The 20,483-nt window shown below is 28.3% G+C and overlaps 3 protein-coding genes and 1 long non-coding RNA gene across 5 annotated transcripts; 1 reads left to right on the top strand and 3 right to left on the bottom strand.

Moving 5' to 3' along the window:
• Positions 1–566: 566 nt before the first annotated feature.
• LOC126855163 (39S ribosomal protein L33, mitochondrial) lies at positions 567–1,538 on the bottom strand. The gene is made up of 3 exons (XM_050602577.1): positions 1,370–1,538; positions 967–1,070; positions 567–767 (listed from the first exon to the last, which is right to left on the bottom strand). The coding sequence occupies exons 1-3, from the start codon at positions 1,408–1,410 to the stop codon at positions 715–717; spliced, it is 198 nt and encodes a 65-aa protein (XP_050458534.1). The 5' UTR covers positions 1,411–1,538; the 3' UTR covers positions 567–714.
• Positions 1,539–1,892: 354 nt separating this feature from the next.
• Positions 1,893–6,091, bottom strand: LOC126855120 (DNA replication factor Cdt1). 2 transcript variants are annotated; one of them, XM_050602511.1, is made up of 7 exons: positions 6,038–6,091; positions 4,816–5,841; positions 4,498–4,747; positions 4,044–4,380; positions 3,763–3,948; positions 2,962–3,209; positions 1,893–2,859 (listed from the first exon to the last, which is right to left on the bottom strand). In XM_050602511.1, exons 2-7 carry the CDS (start codon positions 5,577–5,579, stop codon positions 2,488–2,490), a joined length of 2,157 nt encoding a protein of 718 aa, XP_050458468.1. In that variant the 5' UTR covers positions 5,580–5,841; positions 6,038–6,091; the 3' UTR covers positions 1,893–2,487. The 2 variants fall into 2 exon arrangements, with proteins under 2 accessions (XP_050458468.1, XP_050458467.1); XM_050602510.1 differs by lacking the exon at positions 6,038–6,091 and having other exon boundaries at positions 4,816–5,984.
• A 716-nt stretch (positions 6,092–6,807) lies between these two features.
• Positions 6,808–17,022, top strand: LOC126855115 (osmotic avoidance abnormal protein 3-like). The gene is made up of 9 exons (XM_050602502.1): positions 6,808–6,953; positions 8,930–9,001; positions 12,447–12,736; positions 13,031–13,504; positions 13,921–14,242; positions 14,608–14,990; positions 15,139–15,650; positions 16,253–16,577; positions 16,875–17,022. Exons 2-9 carry the CDS (start codon positions 8,930–8,932, stop codon positions 16,972–16,974), a joined length of 2,478 nt encoding a protein of 825 aa, XP_050458459.1. The 5' UTR covers positions 6,808–6,953; the 3' UTR covers positions 16,975–17,022.
• LOC126855164 (uncharacterized) lies at positions 12,541–18,730 on the bottom strand. Its single transcript, XR_007688201.1, has 4 exons — positions 18,624–18,730; positions 16,863–17,050; positions 15,288–15,416; positions 12,541–12,689 (listed from the first exon to the last, which is right to left on the bottom strand). It is a non-coding gene; the product is annotated as an uncharacterized LOC126855164 (long non-coding RNA).
• Positions 18,731–20,483: the final 1,753 nt, after the last annotated feature.

The following is a 20,483-nucleotide window of genomic DNA, read 5'->3' as shown; positions in this document are numbered from 1 at the left end:
AAGGATCAAAGGAAATCTACCCCCAATCTCGATGTCGAGACTCTTGGCTGGTCTCTACGTTCGCCTCTCTTTCGGTCTTTCCGACCGGCATGAAACTTAGGCAAAGCGTTTACTGACTGTATGCTTTACTTAACAACTTTCAGTAATAATGCGTAAAGTGGAATCGAGATGCGGCTCTTTTTTTCTCACAGAAGCCCGAGATTTTATAACGTTGTGCTGTTATAACACTGAACATATCGATAAATAACTCTCCAATCTATAAATAAAATGAAAAAAAATTAATAAATAAATAAAGAAAATTACAATATTTTTGTGCAATGGAATCAAATAAGGAAAGTTTCGCGATAAAATTAATTAATATTATGAGAAGTAATCATTTATATATATCACTTATATGTGACATTTTTAATTTCTCTTTCTAGTACTTGTGTAACATGGAGAGTTTGTATTTAAAGTAGTATTTAAATGTTTATGAAGCAAGAAGCCATTAATTACAAATAAAACATTAAATACATATATATATATATATATATATATATATATATATATATATATATATATATATATTATCATGCCATTAGAATTTAATCATTGTATTTTATAACAAATACAGATTGTATTTCTCTGAATGTAACACTATACTGATAAGCAATGAATATTTTTCATTACGTATCACCATGGATAAAAATTTTATAATAAAAAATATTATGTACATTATTTCAAACTACGTATTTTCTTCTTTTCTCTGTATACCGCCTTGAGTCGTACTGTAAAGGAACATTGTGCAATGTTAGCATAAATATAAAGTATCTGACCTAACTTCGATAACTTAATATTTTCTATTAAAAAGCATGCTTTAATCATAATTTTAAATAAAATCAATGTTCCATGTATGCATATATATATTCTATTATTTTATATATTTTGTAGAAAATTATTTTGCCAAAGGCATAAATGGCCACTTACCAAGAGGATCATAGTATATAAATTCTAGTTTGTCAGCCAACCTCTCTCGAATACGCACCAACTGATGACCGCTTATAAGACTTTCTGTGAGGACTAAGATGTGCCTGCGATAAGAAACAACAAAACGTTTATATACTTTTAAATTATACAATACGCTGTTATACAAACACCAATGTTTTTTGATAAGAGATAAAAATAAATATCTAATTTTATTTTTTTACAAAAAAATTCTAATTTAATTGATCTTTGATTACATTTTTATAAAAAGTTGCGTAATTTTTTGCACACGTCTTTAATAATTAGTAAAAAAGCGATCTCTTGCCTCCTGTGATTAAATATCTATTCTCTGTCAATATTCTAACCTCGAAATTAAAGTTCGTTCAACTAAACCTTTTTCACTTACTTGCTCTTTGCTTTTTTCAATAGTGCGTTCGTTAAGAACATGACGACAAGAATTTTCTTTGATATCTCAATTCAAAACATCATATATGATACGATCTATCGTGACATAAATAATCGACAAACCATACTTATGATACGAGCGATTAGTTATATATTTTAGGTTAGGGTTAGCAATGTATTATTGCGCCATCTTTATCTGAATATCACTGTCGATAATATTGGCAGTTACCATTCATGGTAATACCATAAAAAAAATCTTTCTTACCAACTACAACTAACGAGTCTACATCATATGTTATAATTTATATTTTTTTTTCTTTAACATATTAACAAAATTCTTTTAAAAAAATATAAAAAATGTAAAAAAATAATTAAAAAGACAATGTATATATTTTTTTGTAAAAAAAAGATTTAAAATAAAAAAATAAATTTTAATTTCAATTAAATTTTAATATTTGCACAAAAGGATTTGGATTGATAAATGTATATATTCAAATCAAATTATATATGTGCAAATATTTTATGGGCTAAATATTCACATACATAAATATGTATGATTATATTTTATAATAGCTTTATTAATTAATATAGTATCAAAGGCAGTGCATTACACACACACACACACACACACATACATTATCAGTAGTCTTATTTAGAAAATTTAAAACATTTGTATGATTTGACTCGAATTCTTGATATATTAATGTATACATTGATATTTTACTGAAAATAGCTTCATATTTCAATATTCCTATTTCATATTTTATTAGATAAATAATCTTATTTTTTAAACCAATAATAAACTATAATAATCAAAAGTTGTTTAATAAAATTAGCAACATAGATAAGTAAGCAACATAAAATGTCACATACATTCGCATTTTTTGGCTTATCTCATGCTTTATAATTCCGAATATTTAAAAACACTCAAGCAAAATATGAAAGAAAAAGATGATATTATATTATAAAGATGCATTCAAAATCATCTGTCTATCACAATCTAAATCTAAATAAATATTAGGCATATGCCTAACTTTCATAAAACATAATGGTTTCATTATTATCATTATTCGTGAAAATATATTTGCCTCTCAAATACAGTTGCGTGGAATTTGCAAATCAAGACGTCGTTTTGACTTTATTATTGGCTAAAATCTCTAATCGTTTAATTACCTTTGCAAGTTCAATATTTTTATCTAATTTCAGATAATTCACTTTCCGTACAGTGTGTATATTAGCCCACATAGGTAAAAGCTTGCATAATTGCCGTACATGTTCTTCCATTTCTTGCAATGTTAATTTTATTCTGAAGGAATTGTCTAACTTTTGTATCACTGCCTCCAATGGCAAAACGCCCTTTCTTTCTGCCACAAAAATATTCCGAAGAAACTTTGCTAACTCGGGAAGTCTGGAGTATAGTGCAGCCTCCTTATCCTCATTTGGCGTCCTTGTCATTGCTTCTAATGCTTTGGCCTCTTGCCTAGCGCGAACCTACATAAATATTACAATTTATGGGGCGTGTTGAAATATATGTTAAAAAAATATATATTATATAATAAAAGTTAATTGTTATGTTACAATGATTAATCATACCTTCTCGAGAAGAGCCTTGGGAATACCTTTAAGAAGTGTATTCAAGTGATTCATTTGTGTGGATGGCGTAATTGGTGGAGTGTCCATAATAGTAATATTAACCTTTCGAATACCATCTTCTGTGGTTTGCGTTGTAGAATCTTGTGTAGAAGACGGGGATTTGGATTTTGTAGTTAAATTTGCTTCAGCCAGCCTTTGCAATGCTTTTTCCATGCGCGTACCACAATTGAACAAAGACTTAGCTTTATCTGTAAACAAAAAAGAAAAATGCAATTCATTAAAAAATAAGAAAAATAACAAAATAAATAAAATATTCAATCAACAAACATTAATCTTTTACAAATTTATTTCATCAAGCATTAACAAGATAGATGCTTACATATTCTACTAATAATTTGATCTCTTCTAAGTGATATTTTAAGCCCATTTTCTAGAGTTAATTTATTGATAAAAGTTTTTTGGTGACCCATAATGTGAGAATGCATAACTGCTCAAGCATTACATGTAAGCAATACTTTTATATCAACTGTGTTATATGCTGATTAATCAATAAAGTTTTGCAATATTAAAGCTACGTAAAAATCATATTTCGCAAATACGCGAATGCATTTAATATTATTGTGCAATATTTTGTCCTACTTATTGTCTTTGATGTTAAGATCATATTACATGATTATGCATGTATATAATATCAAAAATATTATATACATGAATATTCTAATTACATAATAACAATACAAAAAATAAATTTTCTCATTATGCATACTTTTTATTTTGGTTTAAATATTTCGTAATTCTTACCAAGAACATCTTTAGCAGTTGGCTTCTCGATAACAGGTGATTGCGGTAATTCGGCTTGTTCAATCTTCTTGCAAGACTCTACATCAAACTCGGGATGCCAGCGTGTTATTTTCTCTCTCGGTATATTCATTAATCTTGGACTTTCAGAGCTCAGTAAAAATTTCTCATGCTCATCTTTCACTCTCTCTGTAACAGAAAGATATGATTCAAAAATCAATATATATAATTATTATTCATCAATAAATCTATTTAAAACATATGTGTGTATGTATATGTCGTACCTAATAAAATATTACAAAATTTCTTTCTTCTCTCAAGTAATATTGTAGGACTCATGTTACTTTCAGAGGCAGTCTTCAATACATTATCCGCGTCAGGAGTATTTCTTCCATTATTTTTTTCAACCACAGGTGTCAGAACTAATTCATATCTCTCCTGTTTTGATATTGAACCAAAATTTCGAAGCTTTTCTTGGTGATAAGTGTATGCATCAGGATAAATAGTTTTTATTTGAGCTAGATGTTCCAGTGTAAAATTACGTCGCACCAGCTCTTGAACTGCAGGTTTCAACTTATTAAATGTTATCATTTCCTTTCTATTGAACAACATTGCTGAAACCTAAAGACAAGATCAAATAATTTATTTATAAACATAGATTTAAATCATATTAATGATACAAAATATTTAAAATAGTCCAAGATACAGAATAAGCTAAAATATTTTATAGGATATTACCGTATCAACACATCTGAATATTTCAGCCAGGAATCTATAATTATAAGGTAACACCAATCCTGGTATCTCACTTTCAGCCAATGACAGATACTTTTGATATGGCTTAGTAGGACTACCTTTTATCGGACTTGGTGTTGTTCCTTTAGGTTCAAATAAAATTCTTCTCTGAGGACTGGCCGTTTTTGAAAGATCTGCATCCTTAGTTGGAGTTTGCAATGCCTTTATTGGAGATTTGCAACCCTTCTGTGGACTGTTTATATATATATATATAAAAGAGAATATTACTTAACTATTAAATATATAGCAAAATCTTTTTACCTCACAGGAATTTCAAGTTCTATTTTCTCAAACTTTTGCATTTCAGGTTTCTTAATATCCTTTTGCTTCTGTAATTGCTCCAGCGACTGGTCGTGATTTGCAATTCGTTGTATTATAGCTTTCAGTTCCCCTAATCTGGAGGACTTTTGAATTCTATTTCTGATCTCGGTCAAGCTTAAATCATCATTCTTCGCAAGTCTCTCCATCATCGAGATCTTTCTCGATGACGTTGGAGTGAGCGGACAACTAGCAGATTGTTCATTCTCAGCCTCCACGACTACGTTGCCCTTCGAACCGACAGAACATTTCGTGGGAGTTCGCGGTTTCTTCTTCGGACTAAGCGTACCCATCTTCTCGAAGGGCACTTTCTTGGTCTCCGAATCGTTGCTCGCCTTCAGCAAACTATCCCTGATATCCGGCTGGCTTTTATCGGTGGAGGATAACGCGCGCGAGCGCATGGCACGAGTTCTGGGCCTGTTCGGAGTTTTCTCGAGGCTCGCCTTCGTGGAATCGAACTGGATATTGCGAACCGCTTTACTGGCACGAGTGGTCTTCTTCGCAGGTGCATCTTTCATTACGATTATCGGACTCGTTCTCTTATCTTTCCCATCCGTCGCGATCTGCTCCGTGTCCTCGGCATATGTCAACGCTTGGCTACTCGAGTTATCTCGCTCCAATAGCAAAACCTTAGACTTACCGCGTAACTCATCGCACGCCTGTCGCTTGCGCGTATTAAAGTACGCCGTTACCGAGGGTTGCGACATGATGAGCTGCGAATGTATTGCTGCGAATAACGAGCACACGAAGAGGTTAATATCGTTCTCGTTCCGAAAGCCCGCCTTTTTATCCCTTCGGCGCGAAACAACGCCGTGAATCAGCTGATAGCGGTCAAGCACCGGGAATGAATGATGACGTATATTCAGACAGTTAAATTCTTCACGTATTAAAATGAACTCTGGCGGCAGGCAACGTCGTTAATCAGAGAAGATTTCGGTGTATCGTTGTCTCTCTCATTGTCAGTACAGTCTATAAATATAGGAAGTAATCAGTTTGATGTATTTGTTTTGATCAATTAGAATTAGAGCAATAATATCTTTGCTTTTTTCGTTTCAATTTTAATCAATCAATTCAAAACTTTAGAGTATCAATGGCCGCCATTTATTTCAAAAACGAAAGTAGTATATGTTCAACGGCACAATTAATAATAATAACAGAGAGAAACCTGAGAGCGGCCGTCCCGGCGTTTCGTACGATAGCTCTCGGTCCCGAACAGCAGCGCCTCTACGTCCATATTATGGCGGTTTGGAACTACAAGGCCACGTCCATTTTCAGGCAGGATAAAACAGTTGGTTCGCTATATGTATTTTAAAATTATATTATTATTAATTTCATTAAATTTTAATTATTATAACATATATATAATTATTATTTTTAAAATAAAAAATTTCTTCTCCAATTTTTTTTTAATTCAAATAAAACAATACTTTTTTATTTTATATCTTTAAATAAATAACTCTCCTAAAATTATTTATTTTTTATTAATATGTAGTTTAAAATTATTAATTATATTATTATTAATTTCATTAAATTTTAATTATTATATATATATATATTTTTTTATTATATTTAAATAATTATAAAATATAATTAATGAATTATAAATTATAAATGTTTAAATAATTTTAAAGATCTATAGAATTATATATACATTAAATTAATGATTAATAAATACACCTTCTTAATTATTAATCTTTTTTATTAATCTTTTTTTTCTTCTCACTACGCGCGAGCAAGAGACAACGCAAGCGGCACGAAACAGAATTTATCCTTTTATATGCACCTTTACCCCCACTCCATAAATAAAGGCAAATACTCGATCTAGATATACTTATGTCTATGGATGAAGCGCTCATAGATCAGACTGCGCGCGCATCGCTGAACGATTCAAATTCGATACGAAAGTGTATACTCGTCACACGCAAACGCAACGTCCTTATTGTTAGTACGAACGTGTTCGTCGTTTTGTACGTATCGTCGTTATGTGAATCTTTCTCCGATTTGAATTTCGTGCAGCGAATAGTCATGTTGTTTTTCTTTTCTTCAATATAAATCTACGAGGGAACGTGTGCACAGTCGGTGTAAGTAGTAGAAAATTGACGCAGGGATATTCTTACAAATAATATAATATTCAAAGTGTGTATAGATATTTTAAGATATCGGAATAATTTTCGCCTTGTATATGAATTCTTCGATGAATCTGTGAAATGTAAATCCTTGATGAAAATCTTTCATGAATTAAAGATCAATATACTATATTTATAATGTACTTAATTAATTGAAAATTAGAAATTTGCGCTTGCAGAAAAATATTGGCATCTAATTAATTTTTCTCTGAGAAAAAAAAGTTTCTAAATTAATTGAAAATTTTATATATGTATAATATATAATATAATATACAATATAATATAAAATAAATATACAATATATGTATAATATACATAGTGTAATGGAGGTATATATATATATATATATATATATATATATATATATATATATATATATCTAACTATATCCACAGTATATATTTTATATAATGTATTAATAATCATTTGTAATTAAGAAAATTATTCCATAAAAATATGTATATGTGTATAATAATTCTTAGCGTTGTCCGTTTTTTCTTAGGAATGATTACAGCAGTATTATAGCATATTCTATAACCAGATCAAACTTCAGATTTTACTCGGTCATGAGGTCATTGTGTATCACTCTCTGTGATCTGAAATTTGCCTACACACACACACACACACACACACACACACACACACACACACACACACACACACACACACACACACACACACACACACACACACACACACACACACACACACACACACACACACACACACACACACACACACACACACACACATATACACACACACATATATATATATATATACGCAATTATATGCATATTATATTTTTAAAAAGTTAGACAATTGATTACACACATACGCATGATTATTCTTCAAAGTGAAAAATCGTGGCAAGTAAAATGTTATAAAACGAAAGAGGAAAAAATTTTTTCCTCTTTTCTCTAATAGGATTGTTAAAATATTTAACTTAATTTTCAAAATATGTTTATTCTCTTACCAATCACATGAATTGTTTAGATCTTTAGAGTATTTATCGAGATGTGTGTGAGTAAACTTACTTGTAAATAAATTCAAGTGAACGTTGAATTTATTGGACAGTTACATTGATTGCAATTAATCAATCAATGAAATGACAAAAGAAAAATATTAATTATAAAAATATTAATTATAAATAAAATATAAATTTTTAAGGAATTTTATTTTTATAGAATATTTTTCTTAAACAAAAGAATATATTAAATAATGAAAGTATAGTTAGTAATTTAACTGTTAATATTTCGTATAGAAAAGCATGTATTGGTACATACATTGGAAAAATAATTTCAGAATTAAATATGCTTTTGCGCCTTTCGATGTTTATCTGAATCCATGAATATATATATATATATATATATACGAATACATTCACGCGTTGATAAGAACGCGAGCCAGACAATTCAACCTTAGGGTCAAGGTCAGCCACCCACCTACGAAAGTTGGATGACGTAAAAATAGATGAATATTCGACAAAAAGCTTTCGATGTTACAATATTTGATGAGTAGATTTGATAACAATTTGTGCATTTTATTTATGAGGATAAATGATACGGATTGTATATTGATAGCTTTCATCATTGATTATTCTCTTCAGTCATCCCATTATAGACTTGTCAGAACTGGCTGTCTACTTGTCATGTGTGTGTGTGTGTGTGTGTGTGCATGCTTTTCTTATTATGGACGATATATACAGAATATATTATTAAAATTTCTGCACACACACACACACACTTTTTTATAACGTAGAATTTTATTTAATTCTTTGCATAATATAAAAAATACTATAACAAAATTAAAAAAAATTGTGGTTTTTCCCACATATATATATTAAATATATTTATTTATATACCTTAAAAATGTAAGGAAGAACTTGATCAATGCGAATTTGATAAAATGATATTTTTCGTTCTTTTCAGATGTCCGAATCCGTAAAAGTGGCAGTAAGATGTCGGCCTATGTCCAACAAGGAATTACAGCAAGGATGTCGAGTATGTTATATTACAATGACAAAGTAGCATCGTTTCTTCGTTAGCACCAATATACAAAACACTAATATTGAAAAATAACAAATTTTAAACCACTTTAACATTTATTAATATTAAATAATGTTATCAAAAATAATCTGTTCCACGCATGTGGTGTGCACGTTTAAAAACATAATCAAGCAATGCCGAATAATTGTATTTTATTTCATGGCAAAAGCGTCCATAATTTACAAGTAATAAATTAATTAATAACATATTATTAGCAATTAATATATAAAGATTATAAGCAATTATAAGCCATTTAATTTATTTTTCGAGAGCAACATTTATGTATATTTATGTACATACATATATGTATATTAAAACCAAAAAAGATAATTCTCACTAATTTTTAAAATTTTTGGAATTATTCTTCTCATTTGTTTTTGAGCACTCGTACAGTATATTTATTGTATATATCGTTCGTGCGTACGCACATAATATGCGTTGTAGGTGCGGACGGTGGGCGCACGCGCGCGCATATCTACGTATTCAATTTATTCATTAGACAATTAATTTTTTCATTTGGTTTATTTCCGATCTGGAAAACTCGCGCAAAAAGCGACATTGCTATATCGAGCGCGTTGTAGCCTAGCGACCGCATCAAAACACGCGCGCGTTTATCTACGCATGCAGATGTTGCACTTTTCATTACAACGAGACACTACAATGCCGTGACGAGTTCTTCGATGCTTGTCATCGATTTTTTTTCGATTTAGGCGTATATTTACAATTCGACTCGACAATTCCTCACTCTGGAAAAATCACGTGCCTTCTGTTTTCTTTCCCTCATATAAATAATTTATTTTTTTATAACATATCTTTTAAATCTAATTATATATCTTTTATCATATGTGTATATATGTATGAGTACATACATACACATATGTACAAATACATATCTGTATTTTAAAATATTTTATATATTATATTGTAATAATTGTATCGTATATACTGATTAAAATTTATATTTTGGATGATTAAATTACATCATCTTTTAAAATATTAATTGATACAATATAAATTGATTTTCAGAAAATAAATTTAAAAATTACAAACTTATCGATTTTTATCACACTGTTGTATGTTCGAGTCAATGCATGCAATACAGATAACATCGCATTTACAAGCGTTTATCGATGGCGTGGAATATGTGCCAAATCGATAGTGCGGCTAAGTCGCTCTTTACCATCTTTCCTGTAAATGACGACACACATGTTACACATATATACACCCATACATACATAACGTATTATATGTATATGTGCCATCTATGTATACTTCTCGCTTCTAGTGATGTTACAATTCATGCGAAAAAAGTTTTTCATATTTCAATTTTAGACTTTATGATTTTGAATCTCTAGGATTCGAGTTAAAATTTTTACTTTTGTTTTATATATGATAATTTTTGTAATATGAAGAGCATTTCCAGATTCGTTAGTTGAAGCCTTTTTTGAAAAAATTTATTCATTTTCAAAAACATTTAATTCTAGTTTTCTTTCAATTCGATATGATCTGGAAAAATAAGTGTTTTTTCTTTTTCAAAAAAATACTTTGATTAAAAGAGACAGGAACACTCTAATTATTACAACAATTATTTTATATACATATACATATACATATATAAAAATATCACAAAAGTCTGTAAGAAACGACAATTTAAAAATTATTTTTTTTTTTTTAATAAAAGTATAAGATTCCACTCTGTATCATATTATTTACAACATTTTATATTTTCTACGTAACACATATATACGTAAAGAAAATAATAATATATAAAATAAATATATTTATGTATAGAATATAATAATTAATTTTCTATCTTATATGTATACTTTACTACTTTTAACTTGTATGAATATTTTCTGTGTAGAAAAAAAAAGGAATCAAATTTTATTTAAGGCACGCTACTATACTGAACATGAGAACATATATAACGAATGGAGATAGATAGTGTGCTCGTGCACAGTGTCCTCGTCGATCGCTAAATAGTTTATGCATCGCTATACGTAATCCGCATTACCGTAATTTATCTACAGCATTTACCTATGTATATTAAAGCACAGCAAAAGGGTCGACAAAATAAATTAGACAATACGTACATACCTAATGTTTTGATCACAGATGCCAGATTGTTATCTCGCGCTCTACATTTTGCAATCACTCGGCTTTCACCGATTTAATTTAAGAAATCAATGTATATTACAGGGTAATTACGTTTATATAAATGCATTTGTAAAATTATATTATCAAACCTGATTGTTATCTGTTGTAGAATTATAGCTTTTATAATTATTCTTTACATTAATTTTACTTTTATCAATAACTATTTTTTATTCTTTTTATTTTTGTATATAATTAATTATGTAATTATTTCATTGTTTCATTCTTTACATAAATATTATTATTTTCATTAAATAATATTTTATTATAATATTTAATAAAATTCAGGTACGTAAACGCGATGTATGTATTTGCACGCGCGCGTGTTTATGTGAGTACATATAACATATATGCAACTCTTTAACAAATCGTTTGTTGCAATTTTATAACCATACAAATGATTATAGGCTGACATATATGTATAATCTCATCCAAGTTTTACAGTCAGTAATATACATATTCCTATACGTGGTTTTATATCCGCGTAACTATCTCTCCGCGGAATTTGCCGCATTTTGTGAGTCATGCAGTTATCATTATCAAACATACTTTTTGTTATTATATACAATTTTTTTGTGGAATAGATTTTATATCACAGTATTACTCAGAATTATTTTATATGAAATCATTATTTATATTATCATTAATTCAAATTATTAAAGCATGCTTTTTATCATCTATGAAAATTTCTTCGAAATTTTATTAATGTAATTTTATATTAAATTATTAAAAGTATTTCTATTTCTGCCATTTATTATGTATTGATGCTATTTTATGATAATTTATTAAATATATATTTATATACATTTAAAGAATATATATATATATATATATATATATATATATATATATATATATATATAATGACTGAATTACGTTTACTATTATATCTAAAATTATAAAATATTATAAAATTTTATAATAATATTAATATTATAAATAATAATAATATTAATTTAATAATAATATTAATATTAATAATAATATTAATATAATATAATATAATATAATATAATATATTAATATAATAATAATATATTAATAATAATATTAATATAATAATAATATATTAATATTATAATTAATGTTATAAAATTTTACAATTTTTTATAAAAGAAACTTCTATATTAAAATTCTACTAAACAATCGATCATAAGTGCGGAAAATGGATAATATTGATTATGCTATTATTTGTTGATTTTTATCACAAATACACATTTATTTTTCACTGTTATGTTTGTCGTAGAACGTCGTGACAATCGATTCGCTGACGAAATCCTGCACCTTGGAAAACTTCGCCGGTGGAAGTGGAAAAGTTTACCAATTTGATGCTGCGTTCGGCCCATCCGCTACAACGGAATCGGTTTACGAAAATGTGGGCTCAGTCATTGTCGAGGCTGTGCTGGAGGGTTATAATGGTACCGTGTTTGCTTATGGACAAACTGGCTGCGGAAAATCGTTCACCATGCGAGGATTCATCGAACGAGCACTGGAACATTTATTTGAAGCGACCTCCACTGCTAGTTCCGAGACAAGGTATTATATATTCAAGCATAATTTTTCTAAATTATCAAAATTACATATATATATATATATATATATATATATATATATATATATATATTGTATACACAATTTGTATGTATATCCATATAATATATACATCGACATTATTATTATTTAATTATTATTATTCAATTATTAAATTATTATTATTTAATTGTACACTTGGAATACTTAAAATAAATTCACACACACATACACACAATTAAAATTTAATAAAATATTTTTAAAAGTTACATTCATTATATTTTTTTTGTTTTTGTTTAGATACTTAGCGGTGCTGAGCTATCTTGAGATCTACAATGAACGATTGCGAGATTTGTTACAAGACGATACCGGGGAGACTCTGACTTTGAAAGAGGATCCTACAAAAGGTACTTATGTCGCAGGCGGTCTGCGCGAGGTTACCGTCAAAGACGCGGCCGATTGCACTGTTTTGGTCCAGCAAGGTGATCAAAGAAGAGCAGCAGCCGCGACGAAAATGAACGCGGCTAGTTCGAGAAGTCACGCTGTTTTAACACTATCACTCGAAGCAATCGCAATTAATGACGATGAACACGGCAATGCTATCAGAAGAGGACGGCTGCATCTAGTCGATCTTGCAGGATCTGAGAGACAAGGTAGGACCGGAGCTACAGGTGATCGTTTGAAGGAAGCAGCCAGTATTAATCTGAGCTTGTCGGCATTGGGGAATGTCATTAGTGCATTGGCTGCCGGAAATGGAAGACATGTTCCTTATAGGTATATAAAACAAGATATTTCTTCTTGTGTATAAATTTTTATATTCATCTTTTTAATCGTTTTAATCATTTTGGCGTTTAACGTTATCGAATATCAATATTAAAAAAAAACACAAAATTAAAAATATTAAAAAAAATTTTATAAAAAATTTTATTAAAAATATTGCCAATTAAGACTTGTTTTTTGTCACATATTTTATTATCTTTAAATTATTTCTTTTATATTAGCTCAAAAATAATAATATTAAATATATCATTATATATTTCATTATATATACAATTTATTCACAGATTTTATTGATTTATTTTTTATCGTTGTAGCAGATAAAAACATAATGGAAAATAGAGTTACCCGAAATATAAATCACTATGAAGAAGTAATTCAAAATATTATATAACAAATAAAATGTTCTTCAGGGATAGCAAACTGACGAGACTGCTGCGAGATAGTCTAGGTGGAAATGCCAGAACTCTAATGATCGCCTGCGTGAGCCCAAGCGACATTGATGCTGAAGAGACCCTCAGTACCTTGCGCTATGCCGCCCGAGCTCGTTGTATCAAGAATAAACCCATCGTTAATGAAGATCCCAAAGACGCTCTTCTCAGACAGTATCAGTTGGAACTTCAACGTTTGAGAAAGTTGCTTGATTCTAGTGATCAAGTAAATGTTGGATTGGACTTTCAGAAGGAAATAGAGGAACAGGGAGAAAGTTTGAAGGAGAAGCAATACGCCGAAGAGGTAATATAACAATTTTATGAGTTTTTGTAAACTTTTTCTTTTAATAATTTTAACGAATTATCTTTTGTAATCGTTATTAATTATATTATTCACCTTTTTTTTTAATATTATATTATTTAATATTATATTAATGTATTATTCTATTGCATATAATATTGTATATATATATATATATATATATATATATATATATATATATATATATTGCTTCTATAAATTTTATGATTTTCTATGTATTCTATGATAGAATCTAAAGATTCTTAAAATTTTATTTCAAAATGCAGTTAAGCGATGCAATTCTTATTAGTCATCATTAATACAAATTGTATATAAAATATAACATTAAAAAAAAATTATAAATAAAGGTGGAGAAGCTGAGAAAAGAATGCGAAAACTCAAATTTATCGGCTCAGAAGCTAAAAGAAGAGCTAGAAGCCCTAAAATCTCGGTATGAATCGGGATTAAATGTGACGAACAATGTAGATAAGACTGAAAAGCTCAATCAAGAGATTCAAGAAATGACTGAATCGGATAAGGAACGAATGGAAAGAAGAAGGAAGAAGAGAGAGGCAGCTTTGCAAGATGTATTAAGAAGATTGGAAAAATTGACGATTGGCGGAGAGGAAATTGGGAATGAGGAGCTGAAGAGAAGGAGAGAGAAAAGAAGGAAGAAGTTGGAAGCTCTCGCAGGGGCGCTGGAAGCTAACGACGCCAATAGTAGTGTCTTCCAAGTCTACGGCCAACTCAGGTTCGTCAATTCTCAATGCGTTATTTGATGCTATTAACTTGAAATCGAGCAAGAAATTCAATTTGTACTTTCCAATTGTATTCAAAAGTTTCAATGTATATGTTAATAATATAACAAGTATAATTTACCAATATATTAAAAATAATAGATCAACAGAGGACGCACTGAAAAGGATGGCAAAGCGAGTGAAACAACTAGAAGCCGAAGCGGCGGATCTCCAGGCATCTTGGGATGCCGAGCGCCGCGAGCTTCTTCGAAGGGAATTATTGACATCTCAATTATGCGATCTTATGATACCTTATCTTCGTCCAGGATGTCCCTTTCGAGATATCGCGGCAGTGAGAGCGGCGGCAACCTGGTGCGATGAATTAGGACGATGGCGATTACCGGACGTGTCCCCTCACATTCCTCTACCTCCAGCCGCTCCTGTAACGCGGGGAGATATTCTTCATTCGACTGCAATTTCATCTAAGGCAGATCTTAATAATAACAGTAATAACACCGGTAATAACGATGAGGATGAGAGTGATCAAGATAATGATAACGAGGGAAATAGTAAAAGTATGGAGAAAAAAAATGGTTGGGATATTGTGGACAGTTATTTTCGAAGGAGTAGAGTGAATACTCTCTTGGCACACGCGAGAGAAGCAAAAACATTTGGTGAGTATATTATATATAGTATATAATATGTATGTGTTTTTTTATCACACATATACACATATACACACACATATATTTTTATTTTTGTTGTGAAGAAAGTATTCGAGAATTTTAGTAGTTAAAAAATGAAATGTCAGAATTGTGTGTTGACTTGTCAGTATTTTTATAGAAATTTCTTCAACTGATAAATGGACAATAATAAAAAAGTTTTATCTGTTAAAAATTTTGAAAAGAATGTTTAAAGATTTTGTTAAGGTTTTGTTATAATTTGGATTTTGTAATAATAGGTTGTTTACTTTCTGAAAATAAAAATATTATATAAATAAAAAATACTTATATAAGTCATTCAATCCTTTTAAGTACATATTTTTTAATTTAATATTTAAATGGCTTATTTTTTCTTTGTATGAATGAAAAGCATTAGAAAATGTACACACACAAAAATTATTTTAAAAAATTCCATCTAAAAATTTTCTAATTTTACCTAAAATTTTGAACAAATTACCTGAAAAATCAGGGATTTTTTAAGGAATTTTTTTGCAAGTTTTCGATATTCAACCTAAATAACTAATACTAATAAAAAATATATATATATATTATAGAACCAGGGAATCGCCTGAGCAGATCCGGTGGCTCGGAAGACTCAATGCCAATCGCTGGTAACGGCGGCTATCTGCAATTAAACGCATTGAATTTACAAAGCAGCGCGCCGATGTTCGGCGATAGCAGTTACAGTCCGAATCAGCGCAGATCGGCAATTCGCGGTGGCTGGGTCCACGATGAACAACCCACTCGGCCTATGTACAATACTTTTATCAACACCACGAAAAAGCCTCCTCCAAGGATACTAGAAGCCTTACCTTCGTATCCCCATGATGATGTGCATTTCAATCGATCGCCTGTTCGCGTCGGCAAGGAAGAATTAAAGTAAGTAGATTTAAATAAGTTAAATTAAAATATTATTATATAATATTTATATAATATTATTATATAATAATTGTAAATTATAAATAAGTTTGTATATATTAATTTACTAAAATTTTCTGTAGTTCAAATTTTTAATAAATTTAATAGATTTTGTACATAGAATACTTTAGCTAAATTTTATTTTAAATATGGTTTAAATTTTTATACTAAATAAAACTATATTTAAAGTAAATTTATATATATATATATATATATATATATATATATATATTTATTTATACATACTTTTGACATTAGGATGTCTGAACGAAAAGTGCCATCGAGATTACGCAGCAACGATACTTTTGCTTGTCATCATCCATTTCATGTCGAGCACGCTTGTTCGCCGACTTATTGATGACTTGCTAATAATTTTTAATAAAGCATCAGATATCTTGGCTGTGCGTATTAAAAAAGAGTCTAGGGAAATTGTGCTGAAAATGTATAAGGTATGTTTATTCAGAGATGCTTTTAAAAAAAATTGGTTTTTATATTTATTAAATAATATTTAATATTATTTAATTAAATATTATTTAAATAATAAATCATTATAGATGAGTTTTAGCCATAAATTATTTAATGCTCACAATATTAACAGAAAATATATATAACTCCAAACATTTTTTTCATTGCTGCAAGCTTTATCTTTGTAGACAATAAAAGATTTCAAATAGAATTTAATAAAATTTGTAATTAAGATTTTTCAAGCTTGGAATATTTTTTTTTTAATTTAAACAAAAATAATTAACAATATAACAAAGTATTATTAAAATAATTAATAATTCCAACTCGTTTACTGATTAAATGCAAAAATAAATGTACTAATTATCTCTTTTTTTTTGTTTTTGCATATTATCTCAATTTTCGAGTGCACAAATAAACATGTTTTTTAATAAAACATTTTATAATAAAACATTTTATGTAGAAATAATGTAATTTTCTATATTAATTGCATTTATTAATTAATTTGAACATGTTCTATCTCGAAGAAATCTTAATCTCATCAGATTGTTTGATTCTAATTTATTGAAGCTTGATCTTTATAAGCTGCACGAAATATTCACGCAATGTAATCTAGTGAAATGATTTAAATGTTTCAATTGACGAATTTCACAATCGATTTGAGATCTAATTTTTTATCGCGCCTGTTACGACACGCAAATAAAAATATCAAAATAAAATTTTAAACATTAAATAACTTCCAGTAATAATATATAATATTCCAAAATTTTATCGCAAATTATAAATTGTTTAAAATAAACTTATAAGCTATAAAAATCGAAATTATATAATAATATTTTAATTAAATTGCATTTATTTAAAAATTTTAGAGAAATAAAGCGCAAAAGAAAAAACAATATTATGTTTTATTGTAATAATTCTTTTGATAACTGATCTAATGATCAATTACGTAACAAATATATAAACGAATTTTTTTCTAAAAAAAGTTGTTTTTTGGAAATAAGGTTTTGGATATTAATGAATTAAATGTACTATAGTTAACATATATATATATATATATATATATATATATATATATATATATAATTTTATAATTATATTTACTCTAAAAAAAGACTTTTGTCTCGCATAATAAAAGCTGTATACTCTGTAGATCTCTGGATTATTCTCTATTAATTTAATTAAATAAAAAGTCTTCATCTTTGCACAATTATCTATAATTATATCGATATCTTTTTATGTATTTATATTAAAATCATTTAATAAATATATGTGCTGACATAAATAATGATTTCTATGAATCGTAGATTCAAGAAGAAGAGGTCAAGCTGAAAAAAATGTCAAGCCAGCGCCAACGGCAATGAAAAATAACAAATAATGGATCAAACTTCAATCTGTGAGACGCTGTGATCTTCGATCTCTGACAAAAAATACTTAACATTTTTCTCTGAACTCTCGCGTTTAAAGTTTATAGTATTTTAATATTTGTCGCGATCACATTGAAAAAAGGAATTTGATGAAATGTATCGCGCTTTACTACCTTACCGTTTGAATGCTGCCGTGCGAATGATAACAATCCATAAATCGTACATAAACAAAAGCATGCTAATGTTTACGTTGACAAGGCCGTACATCATGTTATTGTCGTAATATTTATATACTATGACGTATATACTATGACAAACGGAATATTAAATTATAGTATTTGAAGTTTTAAATTTATTTAATAAACTAATATATCACGGAGTTTTATATTAAAAATTAAAATGAACATATCAGAAAGATATATATAATAAGTGCGTTATACACGATTAAATTTTAAATGGACAGAATTTATATAAAATATCATTAGAATTTTATTCAAAAGTGATATTTTTATATATTTCTAATGATATTGTACCTGAGATTTGTCTCTTTTAACGTACCTAAAATATAACATCTAAGAAAAAAAAATGAAACAATCTTAAAGAGACTACTATTTATAGAATGATTAATGAAAAAGCAGTCAAATATTATAATATTACATATATCACAAATATTATATTAATATTATTTTTATTAAGAGATTGTATAAATTATAAAAAGAAGATAATCGATAGTTTTGCAGATCGTTTATCGTATTCTAATCTTTGGATATTGGATATTGGACATTGTTGAATTACTCAATTTATCATATTGTTGGATATATAATTGCTGAACCGTTGCTACTGGTTTCTTATGTTTGTTTTTCGTCCTTATGCTTGCCAAAAAAGAACCAAAATTAGAAAAAAAAAACTTATCTTTATACACAATTGTTTAAAAAGCTATTGTGTATAAAGATGTACATATTTATAATAAATAATGAAATTTATCTATAAGAGTATTATAAGAGATGCTGTGATCTAATCTGTAGTTAATATATAATATAATACAGAATGTTCCCAAGAAGTTTTAATTAAAGAATATTTGGTTCAAAGAGCTTATACAAAATACTTCCTTTATGATCCTTTCATGATTATATATATATATCTATTTTTTTAATTTTATTATAATCTATATCAATGTAATATGATTACTATCTCATACACACACACACACACACACACACACACACACACACACACACACACACACACACACACACACACACATATATATATATATATATATATATATATATATATATATATAATGTCAATATTATAACTATCAAAATGATGATTTATATGTACTATAATATGTACTATAATTAATTTTTTGCACACAGTATATATTGCATATTTTCTTCTCAAATTAATGAGAATCATCTCGCTGAAGTTTATATCGGATAAAAAGTATCGCGTGACGTTGCATGGACACATGTATTGTACTTTGCGCAATTCTTATTGATTTATTTATGCATGATGACTGTTCGCAAAAACATCACTTCCAGCAAGAAATTAGAGAACAAAACAAACTTTTCAACAAAAAAGGTCATAAAGAGAAAAAGAAAGAAAAAAAAGAAGAGAAGAATGGCAACTTACGTAATAATGGTTTCCGAATGCGGAGAAATCGATATGATAATAAGATTAAATATTTCTTTTCAAAAGGAGTGGTTTATAAAGCGAAAGCCATTATGGTATCGGAGAAAGAAAATAATTAACCTAAACATATATTAAAGTATTATAGGATTCTTCTATAATTATCAGAAAGTAAGAAAATGAAAAGATAAGATAAAAAGATATTAATTATATTTGTTTTATTAAGTATTATGTAGTTTCGAGATGGAATTAATATATAAATGACATATATAATGTGTTGATATAATCTACTTAAATTTTTGTATTGATAATATTTACATTTAATTTATAGACAAAAAGAAAAAATAATTAAAAAAAATTTTATTTTTTTTTATTTCTATTGTTAGTTTTATAATTATTATTTTAT

The sequence above is a fragment of the Cataglyphis hispanica genome, chromosome 15 (genome assembly GCF_021464435.1).
Source record: "Cataglyphis hispanica isolate Lineage 1 chromosome 15, ULB_Chis1_1.0, whole genome shotgun sequence".
NCBI lineage: Eukaryota > Metazoa > Arthropoda > Insecta > Hymenoptera > Formicidae > Cataglyphis > Cataglyphis hispanica.
This window is presented reverse-complemented; position numbering and strand designations above follow the sequence as displayed.

Excerpts from the sequence above, each read along its gene's own strand:
- LOC126855163 (XM_050602577.1), bottom strand. The coding sequence starts at position 1,410 with ATGTTCTTAACGAACGCACTATTGAAAAAAGCAAAGAGCAA. Across the intron at positions 1,071-1,369 it reads TTGAAAAAAGCAAAGAGCAA|GCACATCTTAGTCCTCACAG; the intron begins GTAAGTGAAAAA and ends TTCTTATCGCAG. Across the intron at positions 768-966 it reads TATATACTATGATCCTCTTG|TACGACTCAAGGCGGTATAC; the intron begins GTAAGTGGCCAT and ends GTTCCTTTACAG.
- LOC126855120 (XM_050602511.1), bottom strand. The coding sequence starts at position 5,579 with ATGTCGCAACCCTCGGTAACGGCGTACTTTAATACGCGCAAGCGACAG. Across the intron at positions 3,949-4,043 it reads ATTTTGTAATATTTTATTAG|AGAGAGTGAAAGATGAGCAT; the intron begins GTACGACATATA and ends TTTCTGTTACAG. Across the intron at positions 3,210-3,762 it reads AACTGCTAAAGATGTTCTTG|ATAAAGCTAAGTCTTTGTTC; the intron begins GTAAGAATTACG and ends TTTTGTTTACAG.
- LOC126855115 (XM_050602502.1), top strand. The coding sequence starts at position 8,930 with ATGTCCGAATCCGTAAAAGTGGCAGTAAGATGTCGGCCTATGTCCAAC. Across the intron at positions 13,505-13,920 it reads GGAAGACATGTTCCTTATAG|GGATAGCAAACTGACGAGAC; the intron begins GTATATAAAACA and ends AATGTTCTTCAG. Across the intron at positions 14,243-14,607 it reads AGAAGCAATACGCCGAAGAG|GTGGAGAAGCTGAGAAAAGA; the intron begins GTAATATAACAA and ends TTATAAATAAAG.